The 18,632-nt window shown below is 52.6% G+C and overlaps 7 protein-coding genes across 7 annotated transcripts; 4 read left to right on the top strand and 3 right to left on the bottom strand.

Moving 5' to 3' along the window:
• Positions 1-75: 75 nt before the first annotated feature.
• On the top strand, positions 76-2,695 carry N7498_005601 (PAN-complex poly(A)-binding subunit PAN3; the record flags this gene model as incomplete). The annotated part of the gene is made up of 9 exons (XM_058452663.1): positions 76-148; positions 261-326; positions 389-443; positions 502-647; positions 695-801; positions 1,031-1,213; positions 1,261-1,405; positions 1,459-1,614; positions 1,665-2,695. 9 exons carry the CDS (start codon positions 76-78, stop codon positions 2,693-2,695), a joined length of 1,962 nt encoding a protein of 653 aa, XP_058309201.1.
• A 424-nt stretch (positions 2,696-3,119) lies between these two features.
• Positions 3,120-4,159, bottom strand: N7498_005600 (intradiol ring-cleavage dioxygenase; the record flags this gene model as incomplete). The annotated part of the gene is made up of 2 exons (XM_058452662.1): positions 3,120-3,390; positions 3,441-4,159. The coding sequence occupies 2 exons, from the start codon at positions 4,157-4,159 to the stop codon at positions 3,120-3,122; spliced, it is 990 nt and encodes a 329-aa protein (XP_058309200.1).
• Positions 4,160-5,208: 1,049 nt separating this feature from the next.
• N7498_005599 (Zn(II)2Cys6 transcription factor domain-containing protein) lies at positions 5,209-7,289 on the bottom strand (the record flags this gene model as incomplete). The annotated part of the gene is made up of 2 exons (XM_058452661.1): positions 5,209-6,614; positions 6,674-7,289. The coding sequence occupies 2 exons, from the start codon at positions 7,287-7,289 to the stop codon at positions 5,209-5,211; spliced, it is 2,022 nt and encodes a 673-aa protein (XP_058309199.1).
• An 813-nt stretch (positions 7,290-8,102) lies between these two features.
• Positions 8,103-8,596, top strand: N7498_005598 (U6 snRNA-associated Sm-like protein LSm7; the record flags this gene model as incomplete). The annotated part of the gene is made up of 3 exons (XM_058452660.1): positions 8,103-8,274; positions 8,344-8,415; positions 8,469-8,596. The coding sequence occupies 3 exons, from the start codon at positions 8,103-8,105 to the stop codon at positions 8,594-8,596; spliced, it is 372 nt and encodes a 123-aa protein (XP_058309198.1).
• A 388-nt stretch (positions 8,597-8,984) lies between these two features.
• N7498_005597 (uncharacterized protein) lies at positions 8,985-12,757 on the bottom strand (the record flags this gene model as incomplete). Its single annotated transcript, XM_058452659.1, has 2 exons — positions 8,985-12,541; positions 12,607-12,757. 2 exons carry the CDS (start codon positions 12,755-12,757, stop codon positions 8,985-8,987), a joined length of 3,708 nt encoding a protein of 1,235 aa, XP_058309197.1.
• A 373-nt stretch (positions 12,758-13,130) lies between these two features.
• N7498_005596 (CCAAT displacement transcription factor COY1) lies at positions 13,131-15,469 on the top strand (the record flags this gene model as incomplete). Its single annotated transcript, XM_058452658.1, has 2 exons — positions 13,131-13,257; positions 13,326-15,469. The coding sequence occupies 2 exons, from the start codon at positions 13,131-13,133 to the stop codon at positions 15,467-15,469; spliced, it is 2,271 nt and encodes a 756-aa protein (XP_058309196.1).
• Positions 15,470-17,494: 2,025 nt separating this feature from the next.
• On the top strand, positions 17,495-18,301 carry N7498_005595 (uncharacterized protein; the record flags this gene model as incomplete). The annotated part of the gene is made up of 2 exons (XM_058452657.1): positions 17,495-17,758; positions 17,807-18,301. The coding sequence occupies 2 exons, from the start codon at positions 17,495-17,497 to the stop codon at positions 18,299-18,301; spliced, it is 759 nt and encodes a 252-aa protein (XP_058309195.1).
• Between the last annotated feature and the right edge of the window lie 331 nt (positions 18,302-18,632).

Below are 18,632 nucleotides of genomic sequence, written 5' to 3'. Positions count from 1 at the left end.
CGCATCGTCTTCGGTCCCGTTTCAATGGAGATTCTTCTGTGTTGATCCGTTTCGTCTCGGTATCAGCCGTCTATCATGGCCTCCTCCGCCAAACCTCCACTCGATGAATCCCGTCGCACGACGGGATCGCCGAAAATGAAGACTCGAGGTGAGTGTGTCGTGGCCCGTGTCGGGAATGGCTGCCGATAGATGCATGAGATGAAGCTGCTGGAGATGGCTGCCGGAATCGCGGACCTCGCTCATTTGTGATATTGGAACAGAGAACGCGAAAGATACATTATGTCGCAATGTAACCATCTATGGACGATGCCGCTATGAGGACAAAGGTAAAGGTCTTGAAGCCGTGGCGGTTTTAGAGATCAATTCTGACCGGAGTTTTTCAATCCAGGTTGCGCTTTCAACCATGACCCTCTCAGACTCAACGCTGCGAATCAGTCCGATAGGTAAGGTGTACCGTACCGTGCATCCTTATAACACAAGCATGCTAATGACAGTGCTCAGTAACAAGAAACGATTCAACGTGGACTCGCCCAGCTTCACCCCATCCCTCCTGTCTGGCAACGGCAACTCCGCCCCCAAGAAATCCAATCCCATCTCCCCGAAGGCTGCGAATGCAGCTCCATTCCAACCCCGCCCTGCGGCATCGCGTATGTCCATCGATCCGAGTTCAAAATATCTCTGCTGACTGGCCAAGGCTCCAACACAAGTACCCCAACAATGATGCAGGAAGCAGGAACCCCCGACTGGACGTTGGCCGAAGTGCAGGAGTTTGTGCCTCAAGGTTTCGAGAGCGCTCACGTGGTAAGTCGCTCCTTCCATTTCGTCTGTAGTTGCGATGGTTGTGCTCCAAGAGTCGAACTCGACGCTTTGATCTCCTCTCAAGCTTGCTAGCATGCTGGGATCTTTTCACAATCGCTCCAGCCGGAGCCTTAGTGCTCTGGCGGATGATTTCGATCCCATCTCCGAGCGAAGGACAACCAAATACCGCAGCTCCAGCCTTGAATTATGTCCCACTAACTCCAACTGCCAGGGATCTTTTCAGGGCAATGGTAATGGTGCCATTGCTACCACTGGTGGCTTCGATCCTTTTGTCACCTCAACCCCGATGTCTGCAACTGCAGTTGGACCCGTTGCGGCCAACCCGTACTCTCACGATACGGCCGCCGCAATGGGAGGAGCCTTTTTCGCTAGTCAGACTGGCTTTCAGCAACCGGTATGATTCTCGCTTAAATATTTCATGCATTGTTTAACAACCTGCAGGTCCAGTATCATCTATACGCTCCAATTGGCCCTCACAATCAGAACACTCTGGGCTATCAGCGCAATGTCCACGACCTCTTTCTTCCTAATGACTTCCGCGAGGAACTGCAGAAGAAGGCTGCAGCTACCTTGCAAACCCTGCCCAGTACGTTGATCTAATGTGATATTCTAAGCTAGGATCAATCTGACTTCTTTCAGACACAACATTACCCGCCCAGGTCGACTATTTCCACTCTCTAGTCCCGTTGGACCTCAGCCATCAGAAGAATGCTGCTACATTCGGCTTTCCCAGCTGGGTATATAAGGCACAATCGAGTAAAGATGGAAATTTCTATGCTCTTCGAAGACTTGAAGGTATGAAAACCGGCAACCCATTACCACACAACGTTGTCTGACTTGCACAGGATTCCGCTTGACCAACGAGAAGGCCATCCGATCCGTCCAAGCGTGGAAGCGCGTGTGCAGTGGAAGCGTAGTCACCGTCCATGACGCATTTACTAGCCGAAGCTTCCAGGACAGCTCGCTCATTTTCGTCACCGACTACCATCCTCTCTCCAAAACCCTGGCTGAGCAGCATTTGGGTGCTGGAAACCGCTTCCAGGGCGCCCGTCACAATACCCACATACCTGAGCAGGTTCTCTGGGGCTACATGACTCAGATTGCAAATGCTTTGAAGGCGATCCACACTAACGGTCTTGCAGCAAGAGTGCTGGAGCCGAGTAAAGTCTTGTTGACGGGCAAGAATCGAATCCGTCTCAGTGCCTGTTCAATTTTGGACGTGGTCCAATTTGACTCTCAGCGGACCGTTGCGGACCTCCAGCGGCAGGATCTAGTCAACTTCGGACAATTGATCGTCGCTCTGGGGGCCAACTCGCCCACCGTGATGCACAACCCTACTAAAGCCATGGAGCATTTCACTCGCGCGTACAGCCCTCAGTTGAAGAACTCCGTCTTCTGGCTTCTCAACGGCCTCCAGAAAGACGCGGACCGGACCATCGACATCTTCATTACGGGCATCTCGTCGCAGCTGATGTCAACCTTTGATTCGGCGCTCCATCTGGACGACCAACTCACATCCGATCTCGGCCGTGAGCTCGAGAACGGTCGCCTTGTGCGTCTTATGACTAAATTGAATTTTGTCAACGAGCGACCTGAGTACGAACATGACCGGCAGTGGTCCGAGAGCGGAGAGCGCTATTTCTTGAAGATCTTCCGCGACTACGTCTTCCACCAGGTGGACCCCCAGGGCGAGCCAGTGGTCGACCTCGGACACGTCCTGGCATGTTTGAACAAGCTAGATGCCGGTTCCGACGAGAAAGTCACTTTGGTGAGCCGTGACGAGCAGAGCTGCTTTATCGTCAGCTACAAGGAAATCAAGAAGGCCCTCGAGTCCTCTTTCCAGGCACTGATGAAGCCGACGAGAAGAATGCACTAGTGTAGAGAATACGTGGCTATGATTACGACGGCTGTTAGGTACCTATATTGTCAATCCCTCCGGGATTCATATACAAGCAGGCGCGAAATGGATCCGGGATCTTTGCTTTGCTTTCATCAGCAAGGTTTCTCAGTCTGCCTTGTCTCGTTACATTTTGTTTATGGCCCAGCATGGCAACGCCAGCAATATTTTATGGAAATACAGACACATAAAGAATGAAGAAACTCAATCTCAACCCGCGCAGAAGTAGACCTGAGAACACCTCACTCATTTTGTGAAAATAAGGCAAGTTCATGCAATTCATAAATTTTACAATCATTGATATCTTAAAACAAAGCTCAAGTCATCTCCTAGTTCCGTAGCCAAGTTCGTAAGCCGTCCTGTATCCCCCAAAAATAATTTTTCCGTCTCCGCTGCTCATTGCTTAATCGAGATCCGGCACAGGCAGTCCATTCACGATCTTCACTTTCCGACCAAGAGCATCCAGCGCAACCTTGGAGTTCTTCGCGCGCAGCTCGCTCGTCTCGGCATCCGACACGAGCACAAAGTCATAGGTAAGCAGGGCGTGGCCCTCGGGGACGTTATATTTCTTGGCGATTTCAGGCCCAGCCTTGCCAATATCCACGGTGAGGGAATCCTTGACACCGAAGACGGCATCGGAGGTTTCATAAGGGTCATTGCGGAGGTAGAGGGCACTGATTTTGTCAGAAAGCATATAAAACCGTTGGACATAGTAGAAACATACGTAATCAAGTGATCGTAACCTTCCTTCTGGAACATAAAGTGCATATGCGACGGGCGGAAGGGATGACGATGCAACTTCTCCAACAGCCTGCCCACAGGCCCGTCATGGGGAATCGGGTACGGCACGGGCGTGATAGCATGGAACCAGAAAACGCCCTCCTTATCCGAGCGCATAATGCAGCGCCCATCGGGCCCCTCGCGCCCTGCATACTGCACATCATAGTGGCCCGTGGAATCGGTCTCCCAGATATCAATCTTGACGTTCTCAATAGGCTTACCCTCGGTATCACGCAGATTACATACGACCAGCAGGGGCTCGCCCTTGGGGTCGTGCGACATGGAGTCACCGGCGGGCATCTCCTCGGCATCGTGGGTGTGGAAGGGGCCTAGCACGGTGCCCTCGGTGGAGCCCGGTGGCTTGGGGTGGTCGATTGAGTCGACGAGAATCGAAAGGCCCAGGACGTCGGAGAGGAGGATGAATTCCTGACGCACGTCGGTGCAGATCTGGCCTACTTCGGTCAAGAAGCGGAGGCCGGTCATCCATTCGTCGCTGCTGAGGCGGGTTTCGCGGGCGAAGTCGTGGAGGTGCGTGACGAGGCGCTCGAGCACGTATTTCATGCGCTCGTCTTCGCAGAGCGAATTGATCGTGATCACATTCTCGGTGATGTTGTCAACCGTGAGGTTTTTCATGGGCGGAATCTTGACCTTGGAAGGATCCATTATGGCGGGGGAGCTATCTTATCGAGGTGAAAGGGAATAGGGAAGAGGTAGAGAGAGGAACCCGGGGTGCGCGTTTATATTCATGTCGAGGGGCCGGACTTGTAAGTCGGCAGTTCTGGGGAGTGGGGTTTGTATCATGACTTCGAAACAAACAATGATGAGCTTTGCACCCCGCAGAGGATCTCGCCCACTCACCGCGGCGGAATTACTACCACAACCCGGGATTCCCCCATTCTCTATACTCCCTACTCCCTCCCTTAAATTCCATCAATACTGACCCGGTGCATATACAGCCTAGGTAGTTAATAAACTACCTGAATTATTTCCAACACGCCCAAATCCTAGCAGTGGAAGAGAATACAGGACGAGAACATACCCGGGCTTCTCCATGTTCCGCGCGGAGCTAATTCCTAACATTGGTCATCATGTTCTAAGCACCCGCGGGTGGGGCGGTTGATGTATATCCGCATGGCTTCCGGCAGGCGATTTGGACTTCTGCCGATTCTATGGGCTTGAGATTTTTTATATCCGTGGGCGGGTGATCCGGGGTAACTAAGGTTTACTTCCATAGATACGTATGCTGTGTTCAACATCTCTTGTAGTGGCTGCCTCAAGACGGCTCGAAGGAAATTTGTGAGCTGACGACCAGATCTTGTGTTTTGGTTTCTCCAAAGAAGCATATACCGCGCGCGCCATTGCGGGCTTGATTTCGGATATTGGAATTATTTTAAGACGGATATTCAGGTTTTCCTGAGGCGTAAGAGCTTTACAAGGAAAGTCAGCCTGCGATCACCGGGACGGGTTTTATGGTAGTGATGCATACTGTGGTTGACCTCAGAGACATCTACCCTAAGATATTCAGTGATGGATGAGCTGCCAACTATATCAGGCTTACATAGGAAGCACTCCCAGAATGAAAAGAGCATAAGACACATAAACTTTCGTGGATATAATATGTAACCTGAAAGACAAACCCTCAACCATCCAGTTCGCCAACGCTCACAGCTGTACAGCCGAATAGCAAGAATATACACTATGTGAAAAGATGATTAAGCCTGCACCAGGTGTCGATCCCGGTCACGATCCCGGTCACGATCCCGTTCCCTTTCCCTTTCTCGTTCCCTTTCTCGTTCACGTTCCCGTTCCCGTTCCGGCTCGCGCTCGCGCTCTCTTTCGGCATCCCGATCATTCCCATTATCCCCAGACCGCTCGGCACCACGCTCTTTCTCCTGCACGGCAGCCGCCACCCGCGCGTGATGGTCTACCGTATCCAGGATAGCCTGCATCAGGCGCTGATTCGCGTCAGGGTCATCGTCCTGAGCAGGTCGCTGCTGTGGGTGTCCGTGATGCGGGTGCGGGTGCGGGTGCTGGTGCGGGTGCTGGTGCGGGTGCTGGTGCGGGTGCGAGTGCTGGTGCTCGTGGTGGACCCGGCCACTGCCTTCATCACTCATGGCTCTCCGTGGTGAGTTGGCGGATGATGGGGGTAGATTCATAGATGCTCCTGAGCCGGGAGCGACATGTGAAGCCCCCGGTGCTGATTCACGGCGACTGTGGTAGTAGCTGTGTGGATCCATAGATGCAGCTGCCTCCGAAGCACGCTCTGAATGCGCTGGGCCACTCGGGCCTGGAGATGGCGCAAAACTCTGGATAGGAGGGAGGGTAGGGCGTTCTTCATCGTGGCGCTCACGTGGTATGAACCCGGACGATCCATATGCTGCGCGTATCTCATCTTCCTTGACGTCGCGCCAAGAGCATTTGGCGTGCTTTTTGGTGCAGCCCATGCAGGCAGTCAGATTCTTGAGACAGTCCATGTGGAGACGGCGACACCGGTCACAGGGTGGGACCACTCGTTCGCCACGGCCTAGCTCTTCCATGCGGGCTACCATCTCCAGCTTGAACGGGCCCCCGTCATCCTTCTCGCTGGGTGTCGTCTTTGGCGGCGGGAGTAGTGAGGTCGGAGTACCGGGAATGGCGACCGGGGTTGTAGCAGCCGGTATAATACTGTAATCCGCTGGATCCGAGACTCGAGGCCGCGGCAGAGGCTGAGTCTGAGTCTGCGGGTTTACTGGGCTCGAGGCATCTTCGTAGCCGCGCGCATGGCGATCAGCCGTAGTGAAGAACTTCTTCATGAGTTCGGCGCGCGTAGTGGGCGAGGCGCCTTTGATCGAGGTCCCATTTATAATAGTCACATTTTCTGTGTTGGAGTGGGAGAACATGAACTGCGATGATAGCGGGTTCTCTTCGGACTCGGCCTCGGGCAGATTTGCGTTGACGGCCACGAAGCCGGAGGGCGATGTATTGGATTGACGGCCATTGGTCAAGCCATGACCATTGGCATCGCGCCAAATGTCGACCGCACTGCGCGATTGCAATGAAGCGTCATTCTCTCGTCGACTCACGATCGCGGTACGGCGGTTCTTCAGACGGTAACTGAGCTGACGGGCTCGGGCGGACACTACGCGCAGAATCAATTAGTGCATGTCACGAACTATAAACTGTGTAGAAAGTGCTTACCTTGGTCAGCCATCTGAATGATATGCTGGAGATTCTTCTCCAGAATTTCCAGCGCGCCCAGCTCCTTCTCCTCGTCCTCGATTATAGGTTGCGGCGGAATCATCTTCTGTGGCATGCCCGAGGAAATAAGCACAAAGTCCTCCTCACTGATCTCCACGCGACACTGCTTGGTATAGAACTGGCAGACTCGAATGCCGTTGCGCTGCTTCTCCAGATTGAACTGCTCGGGCTTGCTCTTGGCGAACTCGACCACGTCCAGCCAGGTAACCGTGGGACCATCCTTGCCGTGCGACTTGAGCACGCGCGGGGGTCCGTCGAACAGGCGCTCGAAGCGTTTGATCAGAATCGGGCCCAGCGGGCATGCGCCAAGGTTGCCGGCGATGCTCTCGTGGCGGTGGAGTACTCCGTCATACTCGCCGATCAGGTGGATTATGGCGGGCATGGTATCTTCAGCAGAGACCAGAGGCAGGTTATCGGGATACTGGCGCGCGAGGTAGTTGATCTGGAGGTGGTTCGAGTGCGTCTTGGGCACCTTGGACTGGTGCAGATGCTGGTGCTCGCCCGCGGGAGACCGGGGCCGTTTGTTCGACGGCTCCGCAGCCACGGGGTGTGACATGGCGATTGTTCGGAGGAGTATACTTGGAATGGATAGGAGTCGAGGCAGGGTCAAATAAAATTGGTGCCGGGAGCCGGTGCGGCTGAGGGACGTCAAGAGGGCGGGAGCGCAGGTTGCGCGGGACTAAGGACTAGGGAGCCGTATAGAACTGACCATGTGTACAGGCAAGAATGGACCCATGAGAAAAGCACAGAGAAGAGAGAGGAGTCAGGTGTCAGATGTCAGGGAGGAAGAGCCAAAAGTGGCTCCCGGAACGAACGGAGCCTACAGAGAAGTACCTGTACCTGGTCTCGGGGCTTTCATCCGCCCTGTTGGTTACGGTACCTGTACATGGCGGAGTCCCGCCGGCCTTTTCCGCTGGAATGCGCTGGCAACCTCCGCCTGCACCTAATCGGTTTTCTGGAGCTGCACATCTCATTGCTCTTGGGGATTACATGTGTCTGTACCTATCGGTGACCAAGTTCCCATATCTTGCCCCGAAAGGCTGGTGTCCCCACCAGACAAGCCTTTTGCCTTGGGGAGGTGCATTTCGCTGATGCCTGATGTCCGCGCGTACTGATAATTACCTCCGCCCACCGCCCCGGTAATATACACTTCCGTCCTTACCGGCGGGATTCAGGCGGACCCAAAGCGTCCACTCCCAGCCTGTAAACCCCCGCTAAAAATCCCTCATACATGACCCCCCTTCACCACCATCTGGCCTCGGGCGATACACTGACTCTTTTCCTTTCCCGCCCTATTTCTCCTATCTGGGTTTAACTCCTTTTCCTCCCCCCCCCCCCCCCTTCACCGCTCTCCCCAAGTCAAACCCCCATGTCCGAACGTGGTTCGTTCCGAGGGGGCCGTGGCCGCGGTGGTCGCCAGTCCCAGCAGAAAAGTGGCGGTGGTGGCGGTGCACAGGAGAAGCCCAAGAAGGAAAACATCCTCGATCTGAACAAGTACATGGACAAGGAGGTCCAGGTCAAGTTCAATGGCGGTCGTGAAGGTGAGTTTGATATTTTCTGTCCATTCTTTGAACACCTAGGTACCTATGCTAGATGCTGACCCCCATTAGTCACTGGTACCCTGAAAGGTTATGACCAGCTCATGAACCTCGTCCTCGACGACGTCAAGGAATCCATGCGCGGTAAGCCTTACCTCATCCTGTGGATCTTTTTTCCGTGCTGACTTTTTCAACAGATGACGAGGGTAACCAAACCACCCGCTCGCTCGGTTTGATTGTGGCTCGTGGCACTCTGATCGTGCTGATCTCGCCAGCTGATGGCAGCGAGGAGATCCCCAACCCGTTCGTGCAGCCCGAGGAGTAAAATTTTCTCCCATCTCTACTTGAGCAATCCGAGCTACTGTGTCCCACGGGCTTTAGCGTCAGCCCGTTGGGTGCCCGGCTGCAAGATTTGATATGCCCTCATTCTCTGGCGACTGGAATCAACGCTCTTCCGGAGCTACGAAGGGAACGAATGCAACATGATGGTTTTTCTTTTCACCTTTGGCCTGACTTATGATGTATGATAACGCCCTCTACACCGAGGTGTGTTTGCAATGAACCACTACGGTGCGAGGCCGACTCAATCAGAAATACGATATCCAAACCATTCCAAGATGAACACCGGGAGTATCAAACAGTAATGGTAATTGTTAAGGTATCATAGATGACAACGCCAGCACATAGCTCTGTACAAACAAGGTTCAAGTGATCTACTGGCCCACTTCCCCGGACGCAGTGACCACGTCGCCAAACTCATCATCGTCCCCTGTAGCATCATCTCGTGGCGAGGAACCTGGCTGGGCCTTGCCGTCCTTCAATCGCCGCACACCTTCTCCATCCTCCACCCAGGCTCCCGCTTTCTCCATGCTATCCGTATATTCCACGCCGACGCGCAGGTTGAGACCAGCGCTAAGGGCCCGCTCAATGCGTGCCTCTCGAGTCTGCGAGACGAGGTTACGGAAAACACGAACAAAGAATTCGCCCAAAATATCCACGCTCCAATCTTCCGGAACAAGATCGAGCACCTCGCGCACATCAAACCAGGCCGAAAACCGAGCGAGCAGGTCGCTCGTGCGCTCGATGCGGTCTGACAAGTCTTGAATCTGTAGGAACTCGTCCAGCAGATGACGGAAAAGAGTGGACTGCAGGTCGTGGCCAGCAAGCTCAGGCTGCGCACCGTCCGACGAGATAGAGCTGCGGGGACCACCGAAAAGACAATAACGGATCGCAGAGTCGTAGTCGCCCAGGCCGTGTGTCAGCAGTCGCAGGGCTGCGCGATGGTGCCCCTGCAGGCCGTCGAGAATGATGCTTTCGGAGACAAGTTCGTCCTGGAAGGGTTCGATGCGGGAAAGCACGTTGGGTATGGAATACGTGATCCCGGAAGGAAGGGCAGTGGATGAGAATTGTGTTCCGGAGGTGCCGCTTAGCAGCTGAAGCAGACGGAGTCGAGACTGCCACCAGGGGTCTCTCGGCGTATTTTCAGTGATGAAGTTCAGGTATGTGGGCTTAGGGGGACGCAGGGCCCGATACGTGGAGTAGGATTCCGAGAGAGATTCCCGTGCGGCTGAGGAAGATTCGAGCACCGAAAGCACTTCATCCAGGTAGTAGGTAATGAGATCATCGGCGTACTGGGTGTAGTTTTTGGCGAAGACCAGATGCTCCAGGTAGAATTGGACTGCGTTGGGTGCACGTTCCTTGAGCAAAGTCACCACGTCCGCGGGATCCAGTCGCACTCGGCTGGAGTTGTCTGCAAACACTTGAATACCCAGGGCTGGATTCCGACCTGCGAGCCAGGCGCCGTATTCTTCCACCAGTTGGGAATCCTTGATCTTCACCAAATATTTTCGCATCTGTGCCTCGACACCCTCGGCGCTGACTTCTCCGCCGGCATCAGCTTCTCCGTCGACGATTCTCCGCCATGTGTTGAGCACATTGCGGGACATCTTTCGGCTTTGATACAGACGGCTCAGGATGTAGAGTCGTTTGTACTGCTCCAGCAACTGCACTGCCCTCTCAAAGTTCCCCTTCCAGTTGTCGACGAGCTTGTTCAGCTCGGTGCGGATAGGCGACGGTGCATATTGCTGAGCTTTCAAGTGGGTGTCTTGCTCCAGGAGCAAATGTAGCAAGGCAGCATCAGTGCTGTCCAATACGTATGTCTCATCGGGAATACTACCATATCCTCTCTTCTGTTGCCACGAGAAAAGGAAACGCTTCACCATATGCAGCAATGAGCTGTGAGCAACAGCAGGCCCGGATATCTCATAGCTCGCCTTTTCGACTTGCTGGAGATACTTCTTGACAATACTTGCTAGCCCAGCAGGAATCCACATACCCTGAGGCCCCTGTAGGATCTCACATCGGAGCAAAGGAATGAATAGGAGAGCAAGTCGGGGATCCAGATTACCTGCCAGTAGCGCTTGCTCGGTATTGTTAATCATGGGGTCTCCACGGTTCTTCGGCTGCATGGAAAGCAGATCTCCATACAGGAGCAAACAGGCTTTTTGCTTCGCATAACCTAAGCCGATGAATTCAGACTCGGTCCTAGGCTCAAGGTCCTGGATAGAAAGCATCAACTCCATAATGGAATTCCTTTGCAAAGTCATGTGGCCGCTCTCATTTGTTTGTTGGGCCTTCTGCAGAGCATCTTCGAGCCGAACAACAAAAGGATTCTTAATTAGGCGCCATATTTGGGAGCCCGACCAAATGATGAAACTGCTCTGGAGTTTACCCAGTCCATGTGCAAATTTCTCTTCTTCGGCATTTCGCTGGGTCTCCCAGTCTTTCACTCCTTTCTTGGATCCTTCTGAGTCGGTCAATTCTTGAGATTCAAAAAGCTCCTTCTCCTTTTGCAAATGCTCGATGGATGCTTGTGTTCTCGGATCTGCCGCAGATACATGGGGAGGCAGCAGCGGAGTTTTGAGGCGGACCATTCGTAGAAGCTTTCCTACATCATCGAGCTCGAGATGGCTCGGGCTGATTGTGCGCCGAAGCCCGACTTTGGCTGACTTGATATCGCCGGGAGAGGGTATGTCGAGCCATCTCCTCTGCCTTTCGATCTCCGCAGGATCGTCATCCCATCGTTGAATCTCCAGTCGGGTTCGTGGCTCGTCATCGTGAAATTCGATAACAGCAATAACATACTCCACCTTGGCGTCTTCGCTTGGTTGAAGGGATTGGTCATCTTCGCCAGCATCGATCGCCACTGACTTGGGGTATCGATGGAAGCTGATGGTGCCTCGCACAACTTCACCATCCAAGTCTACAAACATGCCTACACCTGGTTCCGTTTCCTCCGTTCCGGTCACCAAAAGGAATTCGGAGGGGGTCGGAGACACCACATGAGGCAGGAGCTGCTTGGTGACTGTCTTCGCCGGTATGGGCGGTAGTGGCTTTAAGCTAGCGGGAGGTGAAGCTTGCGTTTCTGCATTCTCCGAGATCTTCTGGTTTCTTTTGTTGTCGTTGTCGTTGTCGTTGTCATCTTCTCGTTCTTCGGAGCTTGATCGTCGAGGGGTCCCCGAAGATGCAAAAGGGTCTGGTGTTCCCGGTGACCTCTCCCGCTGAGGCGTTTGCGTATTCGGCTGTAGCATGCCCACAAAGTTATTCAAACTGGTGCTTCTTGCATGCGCATGAGGGTCACTTGGAGGAGAGCTTGGGTATGAGGAAGAAGGAGACCGTTTCAAAGGCGTTTGGGGTCCAAGCATTATATCTTCCACCTGTCCGGACTCGAATACTTCGTTCGAGGAGGATATAGGGAAAAGAGGAATCTTTTGCTGGTGTTCCACCTCCAGGAGTGAATATGAGTGCCCATCAGCGGCACATGCAATTGTACCTCTGCGTGCTGCGACTAAGCAACCGGGGAAACCAATCTTCTTAATGCTTTTCGCCTCATCTCCGATCTGAACCAGCAGTATCCTATTCTGTACAGCAATCATTACCACTGGATCATTCTCAGGCTCCGAGCCCCGGTTGAGATCCAGACCACCGATCCAGCGGCAGTGATTGACCTTGGTGTTCCAAGCTGGGCTAAGCTCCGGGAGCATGTAGAAGGTGACAGTTCCATTGCAGAGAACACAAGCTTTATTCACCGAGGAGAGTACAAGGATCTCTTGAACACCTTGCTGGTCGCTGTCCGAGGGGGCATTTAGGAATGGAATAGGCAGTCGCGATGCCAGTATAAAGGTAGGCTCGTTGGGTTCGTCGGAAGCGGCAGGAAGGCAAACAAAGTGCAAGATCTCTGCCGCAGAAGTGCCAATGTACAGATTTTCCTCTATAAAATCGGGGTCAGCAAAGGTTTTCGTGTCGAAGGCCGCCATCCGCGTCGGGATAGCTTACCCCAGTACTCGACACAGGTGATGTAAACGTCGGAGTTGTCCTCGGTTGCCAGCGGTACATTTTCAAAGAGCGACCGCAAGACGTAAGGATCGGTCCCAGGAGGACCGATCCTCCGCCTCTTGCGAGGACCAACTCCGTAATCCGATGCCATGGTGGCTAGCTTGCAGGTGGTGTATCCCCGCCAGCATAGGAGATGGCTGGAAGGCGGTCAGGTGTCTGGGGCCGAAGCTTCAGGGGCCGCTAAATCAGGAACGGGATGAAATTCCACGCAACGGTCGGGACATTTGGACTTATCAAAACTTAGTTCTTTATTTGAAACCCATTCTGTGTCCAGTCTATCTAATTCATAAAATCATTATTTACTTGTTATTTGCAACGACAGGGTGCATACATTGCGGATCAACTTCGGCCCGTCGCGCGCCGCGTGTCCTGATCTCCAACTCCGCGCAGTTCCCCATCTTTCCTTTGGCGGATTGCGATTTGGTGTGGGGTGACCGTGCAGACCCCTTAGGCTGACGCTGTACATGGATTCCTTCGCCATTACTGAGGGCCTTGCTGCCCAGGAGCGGCGTGAGAGCCAACCTGAGCCCATTGACAGCAAGCTGTCCGAAGAGACAAACAAGTTCCAGCGTGCCATTGCAGCCTGGCGAGGTAGGAAGCCCGGCTCTGACATGAATAGGAGATTTTCTAGTAGCACGCGACTGACAACATTCGATTAGGAATTGACCTTGCCAGCACCATTGCCAAACTTGATGCAACCGCCTCCGATATCGTTGAACAGCAGCGGGACTCTCTGGTACAGAGAAAGGACCTGGCTCAGAAAACCAAGGACTTCAAGAAACTTGAGGAGCAGGCGAAATTGTCGGAATTCAAGGGGCTATTGAAAGCCTATCAGTCCTTTATCGACGTCTTGACTAACCAAGGCAAAACGTCCTCGTCCTCGTTCCTGCAATTATATTCTTCTCTATCCGAGGCACCCGATCCCTACCCTCTCCTTGAAGCTTCCGTCGATTCTCTTGCTCTATCCGAAGACACGGTCCCGAAACTCACCTCGGAACGCGACCAATTGCAGCAATCTGTCGACCGTCTCACAAAGCAACAGGAGGAAAGCGAGAAACGCCTTCAGGAGGAGCGTGCTGCAAGGAAAAATCTCGAGGAAAACCAAGAGTCCAGAGCCAAGGAGATCGAATCGTCTTGGGAAGCAGTCCTGACGGAAAAGAGGAATAACTGGGAGGCCAAAGAGAAGAGCTTGGAAGAGAAGTTAGAAAATCAGGATCGTTTGATAAAGGAGCTCAAAGCAAGCTATGAAGTTTCTCAGCGGATGGGTGGGAATGACGAGAACGAGGAAGCCCGCAGTGGTGCCACCGCCGCCGAGTTGGAACTTGTTTCAGCTGATTTGGAGAAAACCAGCCTGAGGTTGGCTGATGTGGAGGCACGCAATGAGCAACTACGGCTGGAATTGGCCCAGGCGGTATCACATTCGAACCCTGATCGACCGATCTCTGTTGAAGATGATCCCGAATATCAACGTCTTCAGTCCGAAAACTCCTCCTTGTTACGGAAACTGGATGCCGCACGCTTTGACAAGGACTCGACCCGACACTCGTGGGAAGCCAAGCTCCTTCAGGCGGAGAGAGCTGCCACTAAAGCCACGGCCGAGAGGAACGAGCTGCGCTCGCGTCTCGATAAGTGTGCTGACTACGAAGATATTCGTCGAGAGTTGGAGATGATTAAGTCGATTGAGTTGATGGCTGGTGACGATGAGGATGATGGAGAGGCGATGGCGCAGAATGATGCGGCTGGTACGAATGGTGATGCCACCAAATCTAAGGAGAAAAATTCTCTTGAGCAACTTCTGCTTGCCCGCAACAAAAAGCTGAACGACGAGCTTGCAGTCTTGCGAGTGTCGACTCGCGATATTCAAAACCAGCTTGAGACAATGCGTGGTGAGCTTGCGACAACAAAGAGCGAACTTGAAAAGTCTCGAGGACTGTCAACAACCCTGGAAAACGATTTGCTTCAAGTACAGCAAGAGGCAGCCAATGCATTCCCATCGTCGGCCATGTCCACTGCGGGTACTTACACCTCGAGGTACCCACACTCATCCCGTCGGGGTGCAGCATCTCCCACCTCGTCGATCATATCCGGCTTCGACCAGAGTGCCGCATCTTCAAATACGATGGATGCTATCCGTGCAGGTGAGGCCGTGGGAGGCGGCTCTGGTCTTCTTCCTATGATCCAAGCACAGCGCGATCGCTTCAAAAAGAAGAACGCGGAGCTCGAAGAAGAGCTATCCAAGACGTATAGCACCGTCAAGTCTCTCCGGTCAGAGGTTGCATCTCTTCAGAAGGACAACCTGGGCCTATACGAGAAGACTCGGTATGTTTCCACATACAGTCGCGGCCAGGGAGCATCCACGTCAGCATCGTCATATGCGAACGCACCTAGCTCGACATCTGTCTACAGCTCATCCGAAACTCCTTCGGGCCTTTCCCTCGACCGTTATCAAAATGCCTACGAGGCACGGATCTCGCCATTCGCTGCCTTCAGGGGCAGAGAATCGGCTCGTGCATACAAGCGCATGAGCCTTCCCGAGCGGATTGTATTCTCGCTTACTCGCATTATCATGGCCAACCGAACCAGTCGAAACCTGTTCGCAGGGTATTGCTTTGCTTTACACGTTCTTCTCTTTGTAGTGCTATACATGATGAGCACGATGGAAATCGAGAAGCATAGTGCTATGAGTGTTGTGGGCAGCGCCGCAGCGGCAGCATATGGCAGTCGTGGGGATGGATCTAGCAGTGGCAGCAGCCAGCTGCATGGTGACGATTGGCAGCCGGAAGGTTTTAACCATGCAGGGTGAACCCCTGGAATCTAATATTGCGGGGCAGATGACCAGTTTTGTTGTTTGAACAGCGAGAGCTATGGATATGGAGTTTTGATGTCTTTCCTTTGTATCATGGCTGGTCATCGATTTTTGGCGTTGAGAGTGAGTGGGCCGCTCTGGCAGACGGTCCTAGTCTAGCTCTGCATTTCTTGTTCGTGGGCTCCTGGCTAGCCAGGGTGTATAGTCTATTAGCACCTATGAAGTAACTAAGACATTTGCATCAGACTTGAATGAGTTACTTCACTACCTGGTATTTTTAGTGAACGCCGATAGCACATGATGATACGGTGAAACGAGGTTCTCGTAGATCAATGCAGGATTGGCAGGACATTTACAGGATTTGTGACTTCGCTTTGGCAGCTTAATGGCTCAGTCATCTTATCTATAGATAGGAAAAGGGGTAGGCAGTCTGATTATATCAAGGAGGAGTGGGTGGTGGGTGGTTTGGGGGTCACATGGCTGTAGAAACAGCACACTTCCCCCTCAGTACAGTCTACGGTTCTTGTGATGATGGCCTGCTGATTTAACTAATGTGCATGATCCTATTCTTCAAAAGGAAAAAGCAGAGCCCCCCACAGTCAATAGAAACGGTTGAGCGACAAAAAATGAAGAAGGCCCGAGCCGCGGATCGAACGCGGGACCTCGCGCAGGAGTGCCTAGGTTTAACCCTAAGCGCGAATCATACCACTAGACCACCCGGGCTTCTTGTTGGAGAACGTCTGAAATTAAAGCTAAATGAGCAAAACATTGTTGTGTGTTTGAACCGGACCACATCAGTTATTTGCTTTCGGTGGTTTAATGGGATGAAACTTCTCCAGTCCTAGTGAGGAATTAATATAAGTTCTTCTCGGTTTTTAGTTAAGTGGAATATTTCAAGTGCTACCAATTGTCAGGCTAATGTCATTATGGTTAGTGTGATGATCCATTGCCACTTACCCCTCACGAAATATATATGGAATGTCACCGCGAGGCTTCAAGCATTAATTCGATCGGGTACAAACACCACAAAACAAGTGGACTGGATCATCCGACAAAAATAGGTAAAGTGGCTGCCTCGAAAAGTCACATTGCGTAAGATGGCGTTGATAGCGTTGACTTCGCGCCCAGTGATTGTAATCCGCTCGGGCAGAGCCAGAAGCGGCAAATGGGAGGGAGAACAACCACAATGTGGAGGAAAGCTCACACCGAGCCTCCCCACAGTGATTGTTCGGGTGGCTGCTCGAATGAAAGACAGCTCTACTTGCAACAAATCAGCCTTCAGGTGCATCCAATGAAATATCGAACACGTCGATTGGCAACTCGCTCTGGTCCCTCCCAGCCGCCCAGGTTAGTCAGGGAGGCTACTTAAGTCCCGATTCTGCACGCTAACCCACAGTGGCAAGTCATAATGCACATCTAACCGCCCACCACACACGGTGAGCTAGTCGGGGACCGATTTATTAATAGCCCGGAGAATTAGGGAGGGTCTCTGCATTGGGTGGCCCCCTTGTAAGCGAGCCTCCTTCATAGTGCCGCCCAACGAAGCCGGCTGTTTTGCTTAGCGCCATAGGTATCTCGATCCGGCGAAAGTTGTTTTGAGGATAGAGCGAATTAGGTCGTGAAGAGGCCGGGGCGGCAGCACTGGGCGCTCTCTGCACCAATAAACGCGCGCGGTGAGATCGTGATCCCTGCTAGTACTTGCAGCGTGCATCGATCACTTATTTTTATAGAATCAATATGGTTTCAAGTTAGCCCAGTGTTACTATCTTTGAGATGTAGGCTTGAATTCGTGCAAGATCGCAATCGGCACCGACTCTATATGTACCGGTGCTCCCTGGCCCGGCATTCATAATCCTCAAGCCAATCCATCCCATTGTCGTTCCTTTCTTTTAATTTCCCTCTCAATCAGCATTACGAACGGCCTGGTGCTGCTCAAAGTTTACCTATTAGTATTTTCACAAAGCCTCACCCTCAAAACCCCTTCTTCACTCCTATACCTTCGACCATAGAACACTTTCAGCCATGCGTCTGGCACTGGTCCTACTCTCGATGGTGGCAGTATCAGCTGCTGCTCCATCAACCTTCTTCAACAATGCCTACGAATTTTCCGATGAACTAGCAGAATTCTACGGCAAAGTCAGCGAATACATCGACAGTGCGAGACACGATTTGACACCGTCCACCACCTGCGACACATCCAAGATCTCGCTACCCTCTTTCGCCTCGAGTTTTCCCAGCCCTGATGGGGTCACACCCATGTATGCTGCACTTGGAAGGGGCACACAAGTATGTATACTAGTCTCAACCTGATTTACTATTACTCATTACACCCAGAACTATACGTGTGCCGATTCCACATCTAAATCCGCCCCGGTGGCCATTGGGGCTGTGGCCAACCTCTACGATGCCACATGCATTGCTGCCAACTACCCAGACCTCATGGCAATGCTCCCCAACATTGCCTACAGGATCGCTATGCCGACAAACGAATATGCTGCATTCCCCCCAGCCAATCTTCAGCTGATGGGACACCACTTCTTCTACGACTCCACCACCCCGGAATTTAATCTGGATACCACAAAGCTCAAGCAATATGGGATTGCCATGACCAAGAAGCAGGATCAACTTGATGCACCTTCAGACGCAGCCAAGGGTGAAAACGGTGCCGTTGACTGGTTGTACCTCACAACAACCACTGGTACCATTGGCAAGTACAAGAGTGTCTATCGAGTCAACACTGCATCTGGATCCCCACCAAAGACATGTGAGGGGCTGCCATCCACTTTTGAGGTCCAATATTCTGCAAACTACTATTTCTATGGAAATTAATGGGGTTTCACTGTGCTGTACATAGGCGAACACAATTGCCGGGTGGATATGACGGGAGGAATTGTCAGACTGGTTCATTCAGTATTCTGTTTATGATAACCAATTGTTTCTGGATTTTTAGTGCGTTAATAAAAGGAGTACCGCGAGAGTTTCTCCAGACAAAACTGTTCAATGCCATATAGTAAAATGCAGGGCTCATAGACACCACGTGATCTCGCTATGTCCGACCCAGATGACATAAGCAACCAACTCCCAAAGGAAGACGCTAACCCTAACAAGGACTAGCGCTTTTCTGATTTTCTGAAAGATCCAGCAGGCGCAAAAAAATCTC

Source organism: Penicillium cinerascens (assembly GCF_028974065.1).
Source record: "Penicillium cinerascens strain IBT 15544 chromosome Unknown contig_5_segment0_segment0, whole genome shotgun sequence".
Taxonomy (NCBI): Eukaryota; Fungi; Ascomycota; class Eurotiomycetes; order Eurotiales; family Aspergillaceae; genus Penicillium; species Penicillium cinerascens.
Note: the sequence above shows the minus strand (reverse complement) of the source record. Positions and strands in the feature narration are given on the sequence as shown.